Source organism: Haliotis rubra, unplaced genomic scaffold (genome assembly GCF_003918875.1).
Source record: "Haliotis rubra isolate DU_JTF1 unplaced genomic scaffold, ASM391887v1 Scf96, whole genome shotgun sequence".
Lineage (NCBI taxonomy): Eukaryota > Metazoa > Mollusca > Gastropoda > Lepetellida > Haliotidae > Haliotis > Haliotis rubra.
In genome coordinates, this window is record NW_025767701.1 from 187903 (window position 1) to 207300 (window position 19398).

At 40.0% G+C, this 19398-nt stretch overlaps 1 protein-coding gene across 1 annotated transcript in view; it reads left to right on the plus strand.

Moving 5' to 3' along the window:
* The first annotated feature begins 11229 nt into the window (after positions 1–11229).
* Positions 11230–19398, plus strand: part of LOC124265054 — a 31420-nt gene continuing 23251 nt past the window's right edge. Inside the window, exons 1-8 of the mRNA XM_046699849.1 lie at positions 11230–11463; positions 12256–13186; positions 13868–14005; positions 14475–14643; positions 15366–15493; positions 15923–15989; positions 17857–18053; positions 19148–19315. Of these exons, the coding sequence (XP_046555805.1) occupies positions 12350–13186; positions 13868–14005; positions 14475–14643; positions 15366–15493; positions 15923–15989; positions 17857–18053; positions 19148–19315 (1704 nt within the window). The 5' untranslated portion in view covers positions 11230–11463; positions 12256–12349. The remainder of the gene's footprint in view (positions 11464–12255; positions 13187–13867; positions 14006–14474; positions 14644–15365; positions 15494–15922; positions 15990–17856; positions 18054–19147; positions 19316–19398) is intronic.

Genomic DNA, 19398 nt, shown 5'->3' on the forward strand with positions numbered 1-19398 from the left:
ATAAGAAATTGACACATTTAGTGTAGAATACCATATGTTAAACCTTTACACAAGTATTAGAAGATCACACATAGCCATAACTGCAAAATGTTTGGGCGTTGTGAATTTTTTTTTTTCATTTACGTTAAATTGGCGTAAATAGGTGCGCGTGTTGCTCAGAATAAGATACGCAGTCAAACCGTCCAATTATTGATATATTCAGGACACTATTTAATTGGTAAAATCATTCATGTAATGTTTTGCTAAAGAGAGTTTAATTTTGACATAGAAGCCGAGACCTTTAATACAATTAATGGAATTTAGGTAAGATATATACTAATCAGCAAACCAATGTCGTATTTTTCCGACGTCGCAAAATGCATAAAACAAGTCATGACGTCAACTAAAATGTTGTATTATTATCAGTAATTTCAGTACATTTGAAGATATGGCTAGTACTCCGTTAATAGTGATACAAAATTAGTCAAACTACATCTACACAAACAGGAGAATATGGGAATTTAAGAACTAACTTAATTACATATCGGATAGGGTCATCCAAATCGCTATTCTGCTTTATCAAGTAGTTCATTGCCATCTTTTCTTATAGATTGTGAAACACTGTGATCCGCTCGCATTGGGGAACTTTGTAATGGAATAGGTTGGTTCACCGTGCACACAGCATAACGACAATTCAGCGTCCGTACCCACAACAACTATTCTCCAAGTGATCTGAGTTACATTGACCTAGTGTTAAACATAGAGTTATATGCCCCTTATGTTTATACGTGTATGACCTCTCTGTCGTCGGTTGACGTCATAGAAGAAAATCCATTTTTGACACTTATTGCAAGTCATATTTAATGTTGAGCGTGTAACGTTATGCATTAGCACATAAACCCAATTCATATACACTTATGTCGTTCCGATATCAGGCTGTATTTTCTTCGCTCACACTTTCTGTAAAGATGCCAAATTAAAAAAATCGTAGCAGAGTGCTTTTATCGGTGCAAGACAAAAAGCTGAGAAACTGACAGTTTTATTACCGCGTAACAAAATTTTGGACAACATGTAGCAGTGTCTATTTCTCAAACCGCCAAGGTAGTCGCACTTATATTTATACCAACGAATAGGAAATTAAATATTCTACATTTCTGTGTACTTGTATAGCCGTACGCAGATCCAGGACCACAAGAGCGCAATTCTCGCACTACGTTCACTTTTCAAACCTTTTGAAAATGTGCGGCTGAGAAAAAACCTCCGCATACAGTGCCGCCACTACAGGGCTACGCCTGACTTACGCCTGCTGGGTAGGTGGCGTAAATATAGAGAGCTGCGACTGGCGTAACTTTAACTACGTCTAATATATGCATACCGGTTTACGTTACGTCCGGGCGCACGTTTTACTTACGCCCGGACTAGAATTTACGCCCGACATGTGCATACGGCCACTGGTGGGTATTCGTCGAGGACCTATTACAGTTGTCACGTTGGGTCACGTAAGATCAATTTTTTTGTGTTTGAAGGTAGGGAGGGAGTTGGGTTTAACGCCGCTTTTAGCAGTATTCCAACAATAACGCGGCAGGGGACACCAGAAATGGGCTTCACACATTGTACCCAGTGGTAGAAGGTAAGTGTGCATTTGTTTGGAACAGGAGCCGAAGTCACACCAGGCCTGTATAATACACCTTAAGCAGTTTTAATGTTTCAAGCGCCAGTGGAACCTTTCGAATATGCCTTTATACCCAAAGAAAACGCCCTCTAAGTTTGTTTTTTGTGTGTGGATACTCTACATACCACCTGACATAATATTACAAAAGGAAATGGTACCCTTGTCAAATCCCCAGCTCTCGGCCATCCATTATATTCAGTTCACTGTACATTCCGACATTCAAAACGTCTCTGCCGCGACGTAATCTCGATAGTCAACTACTGCAAGATATCCTGAATGGGATCACGAGAGACAAGGTGTAAGTGCGTTGTTGGTAATCACTCAGGTGTGCTATGCTGATTAGTTGTTGTGATATCAAGGACAAAGCCAGTGGTGTAGAGTATCAGGCTAGCGGCGTGGTTAGACGCCCAACGTGTGCATCTAGTTTCTATTACGAGACCGCATGATTGAGCGTGTAGCCTACTCGTTCTTCGGTCAGTCGCTCTTCAATGTGCTTTGCCGGGTGGCCCTCCAGGACCCAAAGCTTTATGACTGCTCTATACGCTCTCTATTATCTATTTCTGTCGTTTCAGTTGGGGTACATGTGATTAGATGTCACGTAACCAGAAACAAGCGACATGTGCATGTCAATATTACGTTTATGTGAATGATATAAACCATTCTACAATAGCATACAGTTATTTGTATCATGCATATATCCAGAACATTTTGATAGCCCGTCGTACACTAACCATGCGCATACATTCAAACCATCCTTGGATCAAGGGGTGTAAAAGAAATTAAACTGGTTTTGAGGTTTGTCATGAGTTGGCGCTCTCATGCCAACCAGGTTCAAACTGTTTTTCAGCAACCCATACGGATCAGACCCGTGAAGGTCCGGGTTAGAACTGATCTTCAGTAACCCATACTTGTCGTAAGAAGTGACTAACGGGATTGGGTGGTCAAGCTAGCGAAGCTGGTTGGCACATAGCAGCGTATTCCGACTGTGTAAATCAGTGGAAATAATGTTGTCTTCGGGAATTCCTTCCATTCTGAGCTGACACGGCGTTTATGGTTCAAAGGGCGAGTGGGTGAGTTTAATTTACTCCACTTTTAGCAATATTACATCAATATCTCGAGAGGGGACACCATGCATGGGCCTCACACATTTGGGAATCGAACACGGGTCTTCGGTGTGACGAACGAACGCTTTAACCACTAGGATACCCCATCGCCTCATAGTGCAAACAGGCGGTACACCAGCACCCTGCCTATATGCATTCGGAAGTCTATGATTTATTTACTTGTGAATGCATAAACATCCCAGGAGAAGACATGGCAACAAGTAGAGAACTGGGGTTGGGTAAGTTCTACATAAACTATCCTTGAACAAGTAACTGGCTATCAAAAATCTCTTAGTAAAGAATCTGTGAAGATTCACTGAATTATGAACAGTCAACGCTATGATAATTGAGTATTCATAATCAGGGACCGATTAAACAACTTATGAAAACAGTGTCACTATATTTCCATATTTCAATATACATTTGTTTCAACGAATGATTAAATTGTGATAAATGTGGCCGTTAATTAATCGAATATAGACCAAGTAAACAAATTATCGATATTAAGAGTAGCTTCCAAGGTGTCATGTGTATCAACAAAATAGCAAAGCTTGAGACAACTTCAGGACAAAGCAGTGTCGGTGTCCTCCCATTACGCAGACAGGCAGTTCGCAGACGCCTTAAAACAACAACATTTACGGTTCAATGAACAGATTAGCAGCTACCTGTTACCTGCACATTATAATGGATTAGTCCAAATAAAAACACAAGAAAAACCTCAAAGCTATATTATTTACTTTTAAAGATGGCCGAAAAGACATTAATTTGAATTTTGATTGCTGCAATATACAGCGATATGGGTTTAACCTTCCCGTCTAATGGGAGTTGGTGGCATCATATTTAAAACATTGTCAAAAAGACATCTAAACTGATGGAAGCATTTCAGAATTTAAAGTTCCTACAAAATTAAACAGCACCAGTTTTTCTTCACGATTTACTCCCACCTGTAATAGGCAACCGGACAAGCTATGAGTTAAGGAATTTTAGCCAATCATGTACAAGACTGATGTTCTCAACACCATCTTTTATTCCATCAGTGGTGTGGAATAATATTCCCGTAGCTACTAGAAATTAAGACTCTCTGACATCATTTAAATCTTATATCCACGTTAAAGAAAATGTGCACCTAAATATTATTCATATGGAATAAATGTTTTGCACACAGGATTAAGATATTCTGAACATCCAAATAAAGGCAACTCTGTTTTTAGTCACGTAATTATTATTCCTTTAGAAAATATATTACAAAAAAGTCACATCATCTCAATGGATGTGAGAATGTTTTTAATTTCTTCCTTGAATGTCCATTGTATACTATTCAAAGACATAAACTGTTACAATCTAACTAGAACATTGATTGATATTAATCTTTTTTTCATTTTAAACGTTTTCTCAGTTCAGTTGTACATATCCTATTATTAAGAGAGGGCTATCTAAGTTGGATAACTGAATCCTTTTCTTGAATGAATAACATATATTTCAATCAATAAACACAATCAAACCTCTCCGTAACAAACATGTTTTTATATTCGATATCAATGGATTGTAAAACAATTTTGGGAAGAGAAGACAGATTATCATTTAATCACAACAAAGTTCTATTTACACACATTCAAACTTCTCAGTAACGAACCTGTTTCAGGTTCACCCTACTCTGCTCACGAGACAGTGGACTGTTCCATTATACCCGTAGGTATTCGCCTAATTAACCTTCTAGTTCGGTGTCGGTCAATTGACTGTCTGTCAAATGGGTGTCGGTCAATTGGGAGATAACTGTTAATGTTTGGGTTAATGGCTAATCGATAACTGATTTCATGTGATATCACTTTAGGTGATATAGGGTGAAATGGGGCTTAATATCGTGTTATTCACATGTGTAACGCTCATACTTGTGTGTACGAGCTCCTGTCATAGTTCTAGTACCCGGGAAGAACCGGCTTAGAATTGATCCTCAGTAACCCATGCTTGTAAGAGGCGAGAAACAAGATCTGGTGGTGAGGCTCCCTGACTGGGTTGCGTAGATCGATGCTCATGATGTTGATCACTGGATTGTCTGGTCCAGACTCGATTATTTACAGACCGCCACTATATCGCTGGAATATTGCTGAGTGCAACGTAAAACTAAACTGACTCACTCACTCACTGACTCATAGTTGTAGGTCACTGAAATACATCATTGTCCCTGTGTACAAAGCTGAAATGTTAACAATGAAATCCACATTTTTATTGACATTACAAACAATAGGGGTCATCGGAGGTGATGTTCTTAGTCTATAATAATGATCATGCAGTCGTAGAAACCTGACTTTGCTCTTGGCCGAGGTTTTCTATGGTGTGTGGATTATTGTTTTCATTTTAATCATTATCATTTTTATTTATGTGTTATATTATGCATATACACTGACCAACACGAATGTAGAACTGGATCAGGGAGCTATGAAAATGAAATGCTGAAGAATCGCAATGGAGTGTACTTACAAAATACGTCACAGAATAGATTTTGCAATCGCCTGCCTTTTTCAGTCTTATGTAAGATCTCGAGTGAGTGAGTGAGTACTTCTGAATGAAGACTGTGTTGTGTCATTCAAGCAACACGCACACCCAACCATACCGACCATATACACCTCTAATGAGGTTAAACGTATGTAAAGAAGAACACAGTTAGGTGTATGGGAGATGAATGGAGGGTAGGGTTCGGCTGTAATTTGAGCCATGAAACACATTTAAACCTTCTGCAGACTGCTCTCAGCCGGGAAGGATCACCATAGCTGACGGGTAGTCTCTAAATATATATAATGAAATAGAAACATCAATTAAATAATTCCTTTTAAACTGAAAAGGAACCAGAGCGAGATGGGATATTGAAATCTAGACCAGTTTGGCCTTTCCATTGCAGAAAGGGCTGGGCGGAAGAGAAGCTGGTGTGGGTTGTCTGACAGACTAGGATTTATCCCAGCTCCAACTCAAACAGTCACTGTGACCCGAGTCTGGGGCAAGGTGGCCGTAGGGTGGTCCAATCCTAGGATCAAGTGACTCTAGAGGAAATTAAACCGACCATTGAGTTACCCGTTCTACACCAGACAGGATAACATCGGTTACTCATACAGTATATTAACTCTTTCATAATTGTGTGTGATATACCGATACATATCCCCAGATGAAAGGCATTTCCACCACTATGCTAGCATCACATAATGGTGTAAGAGTGAGGACAGAGGCAACTGACAATTTGTCAGTCGGGTCAAGAGGAGTGTAATTATATCCATAGACACAAACCGTAAAAATCCGCACTACTCGAGTCTCAGTCAATCGTTAGTAGTCTGTCTCACAGTCCCTGAATCGCATTATTTTCTATTCTGCCTAGCCCTTCCTGCGGTGCTAAAGCCCTAAATGAAGCAAGTCTAGATTTCCTAAGGTCCCAGGTTCTGAATCACCCATCACAGTGTGGCTCTTTCCAATTTATAAGGAATTGTTTGTTCCATCGTCGTTATATGTATAAATGTATTCAGAGACTGTCCGTAAGTCTAAGTCTATACTTACACGGACACTTCCCATGTGGCTCCTTTCCAATTTATAAGGAATTGTTTGTTCCATCATCGTTATATGTATAAATGTATTCAGAGACTGGCCGTAAGTCTAAGTCTATACTTACACGGACACTTCCCATGTGGGTCCGCGAGCATTCAGTCTTATGTCAACAGTGCCGATTGAGCGCTTTGTTCCTTGGAGTTATGCTATCCGAGCATCTCGAGTGTTTTCAGATCCAACGCTCTAAATCTCACCTGAATTGTGAAATGGCGTTCATGTTCAATCCGATCCGAATTATGTTAGAAATGTTTAATGTATTTTACCTGTTTTCAGCTCGATAGCGCACACAAAGAAGTAATGCCAATTGTATTCTATTTTCTCCAAATTCGTATTGATACAAGTTAAGGATCAAGTTACGAACACCATTTTGCCATTGTTAAAAACGTATGGGCATGGTGGCGTTTAACACACCAAAGGTTCCTGATGAAGAGTATGGCTATTGTATTGTATACTTATCATCAAAAGTTTAGACTCACTTAAAGCACTTTAAACGATATATTTTATGTATATATGGTTGATTCCAACGAAAAGTGTACACAGTATGTTTGGGCCCATAACAATTTAGCATTACTATCTTCACTTATTTCGGGGTGCCCATTATATCGGCGCAAGTGAGACGATTCGGGCCATATATAACATGACTATTTTTAATTGAAAATTAGGTTTATGGGAGTCAAAAACAGGTCATTTTTATCCATTTTGACTTATATTTTACAAATGTTTTGTTGAAAACATGTTGTGTGTTAAATACTATTCAAACTGCATGAACAGAAGTTTATAAATCTGATTGTCAAATATTTCGTGAATAAATCCCCTGAAATGATTTTGCCTAGGGCTTAATTCGTAATTTTGGTAATTTGTTTTCAAGTGATATTTTTTTGCTTTATCTAAGAATACAGTTTTCAATGACCCTGTCAATTTATGTAAATGCAACACAAGGTTATGTTTTGTATTACTTTTTACAGCATTAATATGTAAAGTACTCAAATGCAATGGCGTTACATAATATTTCTTACAAGTAATAATCTAAAAAATTGTTAGAAAATCAAAGTCTGATTTGGTAAAAAAATCACGTTACCTACATATACTATTAAATATGTTGCTGTTTCCACAGATGAACACATTAGTGAATGGTATCCTAAGGTTCAAGGGCCAAAGGGCTACATGGTATACGTATATATTTTCTGTGCTGTTTTTACGAAGATATCACACAAAATAACCTGTATTCGTAGGTAAATTTTCACTCCCAAATGTTACTTATAAGTGCCAACAACTGATCACATTCAAATAGATTGGTGGAATGACAACACGTGACATGTGCTCCATTTGGAAGACATCATAGATGAGACCATACAACATCTTAGTGATTACATTTTCTTTAAGAATGTTATATAAATAAACCCATGTCGCAATAACATAGATCAATATGACACTTGTTACAACAAACCATCGTTAATTATAGTGAGGTTTTAAGCCTATTATTGTAAATAAAGCCTCAGACTGGAAGTGGAATTGACGTGGGGGCTCAAATTGGTAAGACATGGCGTCCCGCTGGGATTTCCCCGGTTGTGGTTCACGATATTTGTACGTAACATGTATTCGTTGTTAACAAAATGAAATAGAGGACACAATACGCTACTATAACATAATTTATACTGAAGACAATTATTGCAGATCATAAATAAACTGATTAGGTACGCAGTACTGCATATTAATAGGTTGAAATGGTTCCTTGGAATTCCAAATGGCTACATAACTGAGCGTTCAATAAAATGTTCTATTCAGGGGTGCACTGCAATTCGTGGTTTAGACTTTATTATAGTGATACAATGAATTCTTTTTGAGTTAAATTTAAGAAAACAAGATGATTTTGGTGATAAAAGTAAAGGCTTGCATGATATCACGCGATAAACGGTAGATTAGTTGGTAACATGTGTATTCGTTGGTAACACTCCGTATTTATAGGTAACATCAGTCAGTGTGTTTGAAGTTGTAAGTCTTGTTCAGGGCTGTCACCTATGCACATGCGAACATAGGAGAATTGAGACTGTAGTCGAAGTTAGTTGCATGGGTTTAGTAATTAGATTTGTCGAAGGTATGTCGTATTCGTAGGTAGCTCGTTTTTGTAGTTAAAACTATCTGTAAATGTCTATCTAATATCAACATTGCAAAATATGGGTAACTAAAGCAGAGTTATAGTTCAGTAAGACGCATAATGTATTGGTGACATGTTTATCTGTACATAATGGTATATGGTATGCGGTAATAGTTCAAGCGTTTTAAACATTATTTTACAATGCATCAGTTCATGTGTAAACAGTACCTTTAAACAGTATTAAATATTTTGCAAAATGTAGTTTAGATCAGTTGACCGAAGTAAGTGGCTATATTTACACTAGTGAGTCTAAACTTTTGAAGGGAAGTATATCATCAACACGAGTTATCAGGGTGATTCATTTGTTATGTTTGCTATGGTCTTTTGTACCCACCACCATTTCTGGTCTCACCCGCCCTGATATTGCTGGGATATTGCTAAAAGCGGTGTAAAACGTAACTCACTCACTACACAGCGCTTGTGTTTCACAATTGTATAGTGTATACTGTACACTCTAAACTCGAGGGCTCATTGTGGTTATTTGACTATGATGACATGCAATATTCTATTGAAAACACTCGTCTGCTGGGAATTCCGGTTTCAACAAGCCCGTCAACACGACATACAAACGACGCGAACGATATCCTCGACGAGTTGCTGATCTGAGTGTACCGTGCCCGCCGTCTGTTCCACGTCAGTGCGTAGAACGCTGTCAATTGATTACTGACTGTAGGCGTAGCCCTTGTGTATGAAGTGGGTCAGGCTGACCCACACCGAGCGCATCACCTGGCGATTATTCTGTTGAGTGCATTTACTGGATCCTGCTCCCCAGGTGCACGTGATCGGGGTTGGCTGCTGCTGCATCTACAACTGCAACGTTTACGCGCAGTCCTTCTACTCAGATCACATCTGAAACCTCTAGCATAACTCGTGAAAATCCTGGTTAGATTTAGCCCTGACCAATCCATGCTTGCCCAGCCTGCCATACTGACCCCAAAACACCGTACACAGTACTATTCCAGCTATATGGCAAGTTTAAATTACTACAACCGGGAAGTCAAACTATTATATCTACTACTATATAACCAATCCATGCTTGCCCAGCCTGCCATACTGACCCCAAAACACCGTACACAGTACTATTACAGCCACATAGCAAGTCTACTTTACTACAACCGGGAAGTCAAACTATTATATCTACTACTATATAACCAATCCATGCTTGCCCAGCCTGCCATACCGACCCAAAACAAGGTACACAGTACTATTCCAGCTATATGGCAAGTCTACATGACTACAACCGGGAAGTCAAACTATTATACCTACTACTATATAACCAATCCATGTTTGCCCAGCCTGCCATACCGACCCCAAAACGCCGTGCACAGTACTATTCCAGCTATGTGGCAAGTCTACATTACTACATTTCACCTTGAAAATCAAAAAAGTTTCGAGAGACCTTTTTATGAAATTTAAGATCCATTTTCGGTAAAATATGATCATTTCAGAGACTAGGTTTGCAACCAGGAGGTCAAACTATTATATCTACTATTATAACCAATCCTGCTACTTCTACTACTTATGCGGTTATGTATCTACTTTATTATCTTTCTCCCCTGTGGATTCTGGTAAGGAATACGTGTCCTCCGTAACTTATGGCTATCGTAAGTGGTGAGTTGAAGGCTCCCGTGATCAGTCTCGTGTCTTGCGAGTCTACGTGCATGTCATTGTATCGATGCTGCGTAGATATATGTTTATGATGTCAAACATCTGATTGTCTGGTCCAGATTAATTACAGACCAATGTCATCCAACATGTAAAATTGCGTAAACTAAAGTCTTGCTATTTGTCACTAGATTGTCAGGTATATACACAAAGCCGCTATCGTAGAGGCTGCTTGTGGGATGACGCAAGATGTCATACTGTACCATTGAAATATTTTATACATTGCAATTGGTATTGACTGCCATTTGCCTCGTTTGTTTCTGACACATTACAGTTGGACGTGTTGGTTTCGTTGTTGTTTAACGCCGCACTCAGCAATATTCCAGCTATATGGCGACGGTCTATAAATAACCGAGTCTGGACCAGACAATCCAGTAATCAACAGCAGGAGCATCGATCTACGCAATTGGGATACAAAGACGTCTACCAAGTCAGTGAGCTTGACCACCCGATCCTGCTAGTTGCATCTTACGGCAAGCAGGGCTACTGAATATCACTTCTAACCCGGACAATCACGGGTTCACACCCGTATACAGATATCCATTCTCTACTGTTTATTAAACAAATGAATACGTGTGAAATCTCACGAACTGAAGTGTCATTGGATTATTTTAAGATACAACCAACACGTTGGTGTTTTTTTATGTTTACAGGGTAAACTTTAGGTGTTTGATGTTTGGTCCAATCAAGGGACAAGATGGAAACTCCTGTCGTTACAAGGGACCAGAGCCCATCAAGTGTGATGCATAGTCGTCATGGAGATGGTGTTCAGGGTGCTTCTGGAGGTGGTGAGGAGGGGCAAAATGTACATGGCGTACATGGAGGTCCTTCTGCTGCTTCCAACCACATTCGTACCAAAGAGACGGATGGGGCCTCTATCACGTCTTTAGATTCTGTAAAATCACGGGATAATTCTGAGGCTGAACATAAAACTGATCTGAGTGTAAGCAGTAAATGGAAAGTTACTGAAAGGCTTGATGAGAAACTTCTTGCCTCTCGCAAACCACCATTACTTGCTCCAATTGTTAAGTGGATGTGGACTATACTGATTGGAGTATTTCTTCCTCGCATGCCTGTCAGCCAGCAAGCTTTCCGTCGTGGGTCTGGCAGAAAGACTCAACAACTCTACCAAAGAAGCTATCTCTGCGAGCACCAGAGAGGGGAGGATAGAAGCTACTCGTGTGTTTCTGATGCTCGCCCTCATTTTACTGGTGCCGTACTGTTTCAATTTCCTAAGAGCTGTGATCCTCTCTTTATTCCGGAAGGACATGCCGTGGCCAAGCATCAAGTCTTTAATAATAGTGAGTATTTTCAGGTCTCTATCCCACATCTTGTTTCTAGTCTTGTTTTTCAACAATGTATGAATTCAAATGCTAATTGAAAAGTTAGTATTGTACACCCAAGGGCACTATTACATGGCCTGTGGAACCCTAAGAACTAAATATTGTCAATCAAGTACCCCTTTTCAGAGTTGGGCCCCACATGCGAGCCAGAAACCTGTGATCTTCCAAACGAACCCCACTTCTGATGACTATATGTCTTACATTCCCTTATGTCTCGACCATGGGATTTTGGCATGCTACGGGAGGCAACTCTGAAACATACGTTTTTGCATAATGAGGTGAGCTGATGTGAAACTGGGTTTAACGTCCGACTTGAGAATATTACGCTCATATGACGACGTGCATGCGTGTGTATGTGTATGTGCGGCTGCTTGTACTAGCCCACACTGAAGCTGGTTTTATAGTGCTAGCCCACTGAGATACCATGCCGCAGTGAAGCATGAATACCCCACTCAGATACATTATACAGACTCCATGCCATTAATGCCGAGCGCCAGACAGGGACCAAAAAGTACCATATTTTAACATCTTTTGGTATGACGCGGTCGGGGTTCAGAACCGCGACATTCCGCTCTCCGGGCGGACGCTCTTGCCACTACACCACGGAGGCGGTCTTTTGCAAAGCGGTGCCTTGGACATATGAACCACTTGTTACATCTTGAATTAACCTACCATTAAATAAGTCAAATGCTTACCGATGTCAAACGGAACTAACACACTCATTTAAGGATATATACTATATTTTTGCAGGGTATTGCTGCTGCTGTACTGGAATCGTTTGGAGTGTGTTTGTTTGCGTTGAAGGTTTTTTGTGAAATACAAAGGCTACCTCACCATACTTCTAATGAATGCTGTGCTCGTTGTTCCACTTGTTGTCAACACAGTTTTCTACGCAATCCACAGACGACGACATCGAAGGGGCACGGCAATCTGTGCCATTTCCGCGTTGGCGTGCGTGTTCCAAGTTGCTGGTTTTGGATTAGTTCTGTTTCTGGTTCTAGAACAGGACACGAATAGCGACATATGGCATGCCTTAGTTTCCATTGCTTGTCTCACTGTAGCTTGGGTCCCAGCCATACAGAAACTGACTGTAAAATCGAAACTTGAAACAGATGCCAGTTCCAGCTCAGGAGCTTACTCCAGGATAGGAGGCACCGAGACTCACTTTGCAGGACCCGGATTGCAGTCAGCCGGTTCATCATGGAAGATGGGAATCATATCCAACTTTGTCAAAGCTGTGTGTGTGTTGGTTTTCAGCTACATATTGTTTTACGTTGACGGCAACATCTATTCAACTGAAATGCTGTTGAAGAATGAGACGTATGAAGAATTCCTTGCGGCCTGGAAGTTTGTCATCAACAGTAACTGTAATTACTTCCTCACTAACATACATGCAACATTGGTCGGATACTTTCTTTCCTTACTTGCCTGTCAGACTGCTGTACACAAATGGGCCTTTGCTATCCCAATCTGTCTAACTTGCCCTCTGTTCGTGGTAGTTTTGCTGGTGAAAAGTTGCTGTTTAGTCGCCTTGCCTTTCTCTCCCGGGGCGTGTGTAGACGACAACAGGAACCTATGGGCTGTGATAGTAGCGACAGCTTGTTTCTGTCTCGCTCATCTTCATTGTACAACGTTGCTGATTTTCAGAAGCAAGTTCATCCCACCCCAAAAGGAATCATCAGTAAGTACTGTGACTTAATATACTATAACCGTTGCAGTAAATAGAAGAAATGCAAAAGAATACCAAATCCTGAATCTCAACAGAAAGATATTTCACGCCATGAAGGCACAATAAGATTTGTAAGTTTGATAACAAACGAAGAAGAAATAGTTTACCACCCATGCCCACCTCTTCTGATATTATTCAGACAAAGAAGATTTCGCCAAAGTGAACCTGAACGGTTGTAAGAATCTGAATATTCACGTCAGTATTTAAAAGGATTTGTGTCAACAGGTTAAATGTGTCATCAGGCCAAGGACATAGCAACAGTACAATTTACTGATTGATAAATCCAGCCAAGCAGCAGTGGGACCGTGCCTAAAATATAATTCATTTGATAGTTACTCGATTATTTACAATCTGCAGTAATACAGCCTACTTCGGTGGAAAGGAACGAATATCTCTAATACACACGACTGTTCAAGTCACACTTTAGAAACTGCATTACAAACGATATCCCCAATATATGCATTTATTGTAACTAATAGGAAAATAGACCACAAGTCACTTTTAATTTTCGATTTGGTTGAATGACACAAACTAAAAACATTGTCTAAGATACCCAATACAATAACTAAGAGATGCTCCAATACATGTATTGAAGTGAGCAGGCGTTCATGGTGATAATATTTTCATCATCAGATATTCTGGCTGCCATCCTACAATGGCGTTCTGCTGGAGCAGTGGTTGATCCTCAACAGGCAGACAGAGCCAAGAGAACAACCACGCCCAACCCACAGGAGGAGTCGAGTGTACATCTGTACGACCATGTACAGAGAGGTATTTTCTCTTGTGTCCAATTTTGTGTTTATATTTTTTGCCAACATATGCTTATGTCGAGAAGAAGCTATACAGGTTTTAAAAGAGTGTGCCCACATTCATGAAGTTCTACTGGATTTTAAGAGAGAACATAATGTTTTTGTCAATATGGTCAAGATATGAGAATACATCTCACAAAACCTACCTCTGAGATGATCGTAAATCCAATACTGTAACATCGTCTCACGAGAGTAAGTGATTCTACAGCTTTATGGAACGGGTATTAGTGATCCAGTCATATCATAGTCTATCATATTGTCTGTTGCTTCATCTGAAACTGTCAAAGAGCATAACGGAGACCGAGCATTAAGCGAATTTGAGGAGGACAAATGTCTCCCGCTCATGTTAGTGATAAAACAGTCTATTTTACCATCTAGGTGATATAAGTGCATTTTACTATTTTGGTTCTTCTTTGCCTCTGTATCACCAGACACAAGACGAGATGAGACAACTTCTCCAGTCCGTCAACCAAATCAACTTGGCTCGTTCTCATAATGACAGGTTCTTCGAGTCACATATCATGTTCGACAGTGGCATACGGAAGAAAAATATCTCAGAATTTCCTCTTCAGCTCCTGACTCTGATCCAAGACACTCTGGGCACGTATCTATCACAATGACTTTCCCATTTACACTGAGCTAGGATCCACCTTTGACCGATTTGTTTTACCGTAGGCGGTCCCAAAGACACTATATCACACCACACTTCTCTAAAAATATATAATGCATTTCTGTCAATAATATTATCAGCCCTCAGGGAAACTGCTATTTAAAATGGCGTAGTTAGATTACAATAATAGATTAAAAAGTTCGAACGAATGAATGCATCGCAGCAATACATCGACTCTCACGCCCTCTATTGGCACACACTGACAACATCGCGTGCGACAGTTTTCGATGCACGAAGCAATTGTTTACTTTCTATATATGGCAAGTATAGAAAGCTTGGAAGATACTTGCCTTGAAGTTTCAATTATCGAAATCAGGCAAGTCGTAAGGATAATTACTAATAGTCTTTTATTGCATTAATGGGAAGCTAAAGTGAGTGCATATGCTCCAATATGTAAAATATAGGGCAAAATATGTGGCATTGTGCCTTTAAAGCCAATAACGGTGGTTCCAGATCCATGACTGCTCTGGTTTCTTATTTATGGGGGGTAGAGGGGTGATGTAGCATCGGGAGGGACATATATACATTTGGCCGTGGTTGTCAGTCAAGTTGTGTAAGCCCTCAGAATATCCTCTTAGTCTGTAGAACAAGATTTTGGTTCCCTGTTTGAGATACACGTGTTATGTCCAACCTCGCACCTTATTCCATTCAGGTATCCTGACAGACAACTGCACGAAGGTGGAGACGCCATATGGGATGAAGCTGAGCTGGAACCTTCCACAGTCAGCTTCAGACGTCAGACCAATGACGTTTAACATACATCTTAAGGACGATCGCAAGGTAATCATTCATTCACACAAATCTTTAAGTTACGATGAGATTGCAAGTGATATGCTTGTTTGTATCTAAAAGTGAGGGAAAACGTTTTCATTTTCGTAAATTATTTAACCTTTTCTAAAGGAAAGGAAAAGTTAATTGTAGCGTCACTGGTATTATCAATGAATACTCAGTGCCAATGAGAAAGTGCTCAAATGTGTTTTATGGTATTACACTTTTCAGTAAATTACAGATTCTAGCACCTGCGTTGGGTCATCTGGTAATAAAAACTTGGTTAAACATCCTTCCTTAAACATCGTGTTTCCATTCTATCGAACCTCGGGTAGCTCAAACCATTATCTAAGGTCCCTTGAATTTCGATAGTTCCTCAAATGACATTACCCCAGTTCATCTAGTGTTAGTTGATCCAGCTTAAAACATGTCTTTCTGCAGGTTCGAAACAAGAAACGCTGGAGTCAAATCATGTACATGTCCTACGTGATCGACTTCCTGGTGACCTGTAAGTAGCCTAGACGACAGAATAGGTCAATGTACATGTGAGTGGCATGGAATGTATTTGGGGTAGGCTAATGGGTACCCGGTGGTATCAGTCATACGACTATTAACCTTCTAGCGCCGCATAAGTGGCCATGGCAAATTATTAGACAGGTCTGTCAGAGTAGAGAGATAGGTTCGAGTTCTAGACTGCAAGTTCCATATTTGATTATTTATGTATTATTTGTCAATTTCCCTCTATGCATGCTTTATCAAATACACAAATTAGAGCTTTCGTATCTGAGGGGCGGTGGGGTAGCCTTGTGGTTAAAGTGCTTGCTCCTGACGCCGAAGGCCCGGGTTCGATTCCCCACAAGGATAAAATGTGTGAAGCCCATTTCTGGTGTCCCCCGCCGTGAATTGCTGGAATATCGCTAGAAGCGGCGTAAAACAAAAGTCACTCACTCACTTTTGTGTCGGAAACATCCTTGAGTGCACACGCTGAAACTCATCATGATGGAGCTATAACATATGTCACTTAAAATGCGATTCGATCGTGTCGGACAAATTGGCTTTTCACAAAATGAACAGTCTTGAGATGAAAGAAAACTTACAGTTTCCTACTCCTGCGTCCGTGTTTTTCTGACTTTGTACATGACCTTATATCGTGATTGCTTTGACGGACGTTGAAAGAGTGGACTACCTGACCAGTTGAATTCTCAAAAGCTGCATACCACACCAGTGTTTATGTGTTAATCTATGCAGACTGGTTTCTTGGCAATGTTGGTGTTATAGATCTGTAATACCCTCTCATACTTTCAATTAGGTCATCTATGCCTCTGTTAACAAACAGCGCTGTTAACTTGTGTATATTTATCTATCAAAGGTACAGCAGTTAAGTACTTCCCTAAGATCCTTTTTATTATAACCTGTGTGTCATTGCCTGGTGTTATTAAATCAAACACTCTGGGACCTTTGAGGCATCGATTTGATTATCGATTAAAGAATTTAACCCAGGTTTCTTTATTTACATCCTATGTTGGATATGATATGGACTCGAATAATTTCCATTTATTGTTGGAATTAATATCAAGACAAAATTGAAAAGCAATCAAGTAATTAACAATATATTGCGTGTCAACATTGGAGAGCGGGCCTTGACTACCATGACCGCCATGTTTACAAAGGGAGGGAACTCTTTTCATATTATTTCCACATTTCTGATTGGTCAAATCCATACGATCCGTCACACAAGATAGGGACAGTTCGCGTTCAACAGGTTGAGAGCATGTCAACGTTGATACGACTAGGGTGTTCATACGTTGCAACTGAGGTCGATTCTACAAGTAGTTTCTGCAAGACGACGTGAAAATAGACCTTTGAGCACGCTAGGATTCAATAATAAAACATTTTAATTGGAGGTTCGCCCTTCTATGATTTCCGGTTTGTTATCCAAATTCATGTTCATGCACCTTTAACCAAATCAGTAAATGTATGTTAGTTTGTCCATGATATGTCTGCGTCACTGTGGAAATAATTTCACATACAGCTTACACACGATTGTCCATGCCAACTCGAAAGGATCAAACGTTTATGCGACGGCAGAGAGGATGGGTTTGTGATCACAACTATTAAACCACATACGTCTGTGATAACACACACACACACACACACGCGCGCACACACACCAACAAATCCTGGTATCACAGCTCAGAGATTTCAAATAACTCTCATGTGGGGGTGTGTCACTTCAATATACTTGGACCGCATTTTGCTCTATAAGATGTTTATTTTCCTTTCAGATCTAATTGTGGAACACTTGCAGTTTAGAGTTGTTTAACACTGATACTCGCGAGAGTATTAATGTGTTCTTCTTTGTTTGGTATCATCAGCGATTGATGAAGACTGCTTCATCCTGACGACGGATGGTGATGTCGCATTTACTCCAGAATCGGTGGAAGCGCTTCTTGATCTCATGACACTTGACCCCACTGTTGGTGCAGTATGCGCACGCACCCACCCAATCGGAAGTGGACCTCTGGTATGGTATCAAGTGTTCGAGTATGCAATAGGACACTGGTTTCAGAAGGTGGGTGTTTTGTAATCCTCACTGACATGCAGTTACATCAGACATTCCTGATATCCCACGAGTTAGCCAGTGGTTAGAGCGTTTACATCAAAGATATGAGTTCTATTACCGAGAATGGGTACAATGTGTGGAGGTAGTTTCTGATGAATATTGCTAAAGCGACGTACAATTAACCTCACTCTTATATGATGGACATACAAACACACGTGACATTCTTGTACCCTCACTCAGTCTTATATGATGGACATACAAACACACATGACACTCTTGTACCCTCACCCAGTCGTACATGATGGACATACAAACAAACATGACATTCTTGTACCCTCACTCAGTCTGATATGATGGACATACAAACACACATGACATTCTTGTACCCTCACTCAGTCTTACATGATGGACATACAAACACACATGACATTCTTGTACCCTCACTCACTCTTATATGATGGACATACAAACACACATGACATTCTTGTACCATCACTCAGTCTTACATGATGGACATACAAACACACATGACATTCTTGTACCCTCACTCAGTCTTATATGATGGATATACAAACACACATGACATTCTTGTCCCCTCAGCTGTGAACATTCCAGTGAAACATCCAAGCTTGACCAGCACGATCGGTTGTCAGTTTTTCTGACGTCATAGTGTGTTATAGAATCCTGATGCATGGATTGTTAATGACGTATTTAACTTCAGTAAATGTTGGTTGTCATACGACTAGTCAAGCGTAGGTTGTGATTGATTTAACAATGTTCAGTAAACTTTCTGGTATGAAACAAGTATACAGTAATGTGTATATATATATATATATATATACATACATTATATCTATACATTTTTTTATAAATAATGAAACTAAACATAATTGTTCAAACTGGGGCCAAATGTATTTTGGAAGACCATGATATCTTTCTCGGTAAATAACGAAGACATACTGTTTTGTGGGATATCATTGCTGAGAAAAGCGTCTGTTATTTCCAAATAAACCATGATGTATTGCAATTCTTAGGTGCAGAGGTGCAAGTGCTGTTGTCACTAGACTACACACTGGATTAACTCTTACACACTTTATTTCAAGGCAGCAGAACATGTTCTGGGGTCGGTGCTCTGTGCTCCGGGGTGTTTTAGTGTGTACCGCTGTGTCGCCCTCAAGGAGATCCTCACAGTATACTCCACCAATGTGGAACATGCGTTTGACTTCCTCACTAAAGACATGGGAGAGGATCGCTGGCTGTGTACACTCATGGTGAGCATGTGTTGAGATATATTAAGGAGTGAGTGAATGATTGTCGGTAAGGAATTATAATTTTGACACACGGTTTCTTCTGA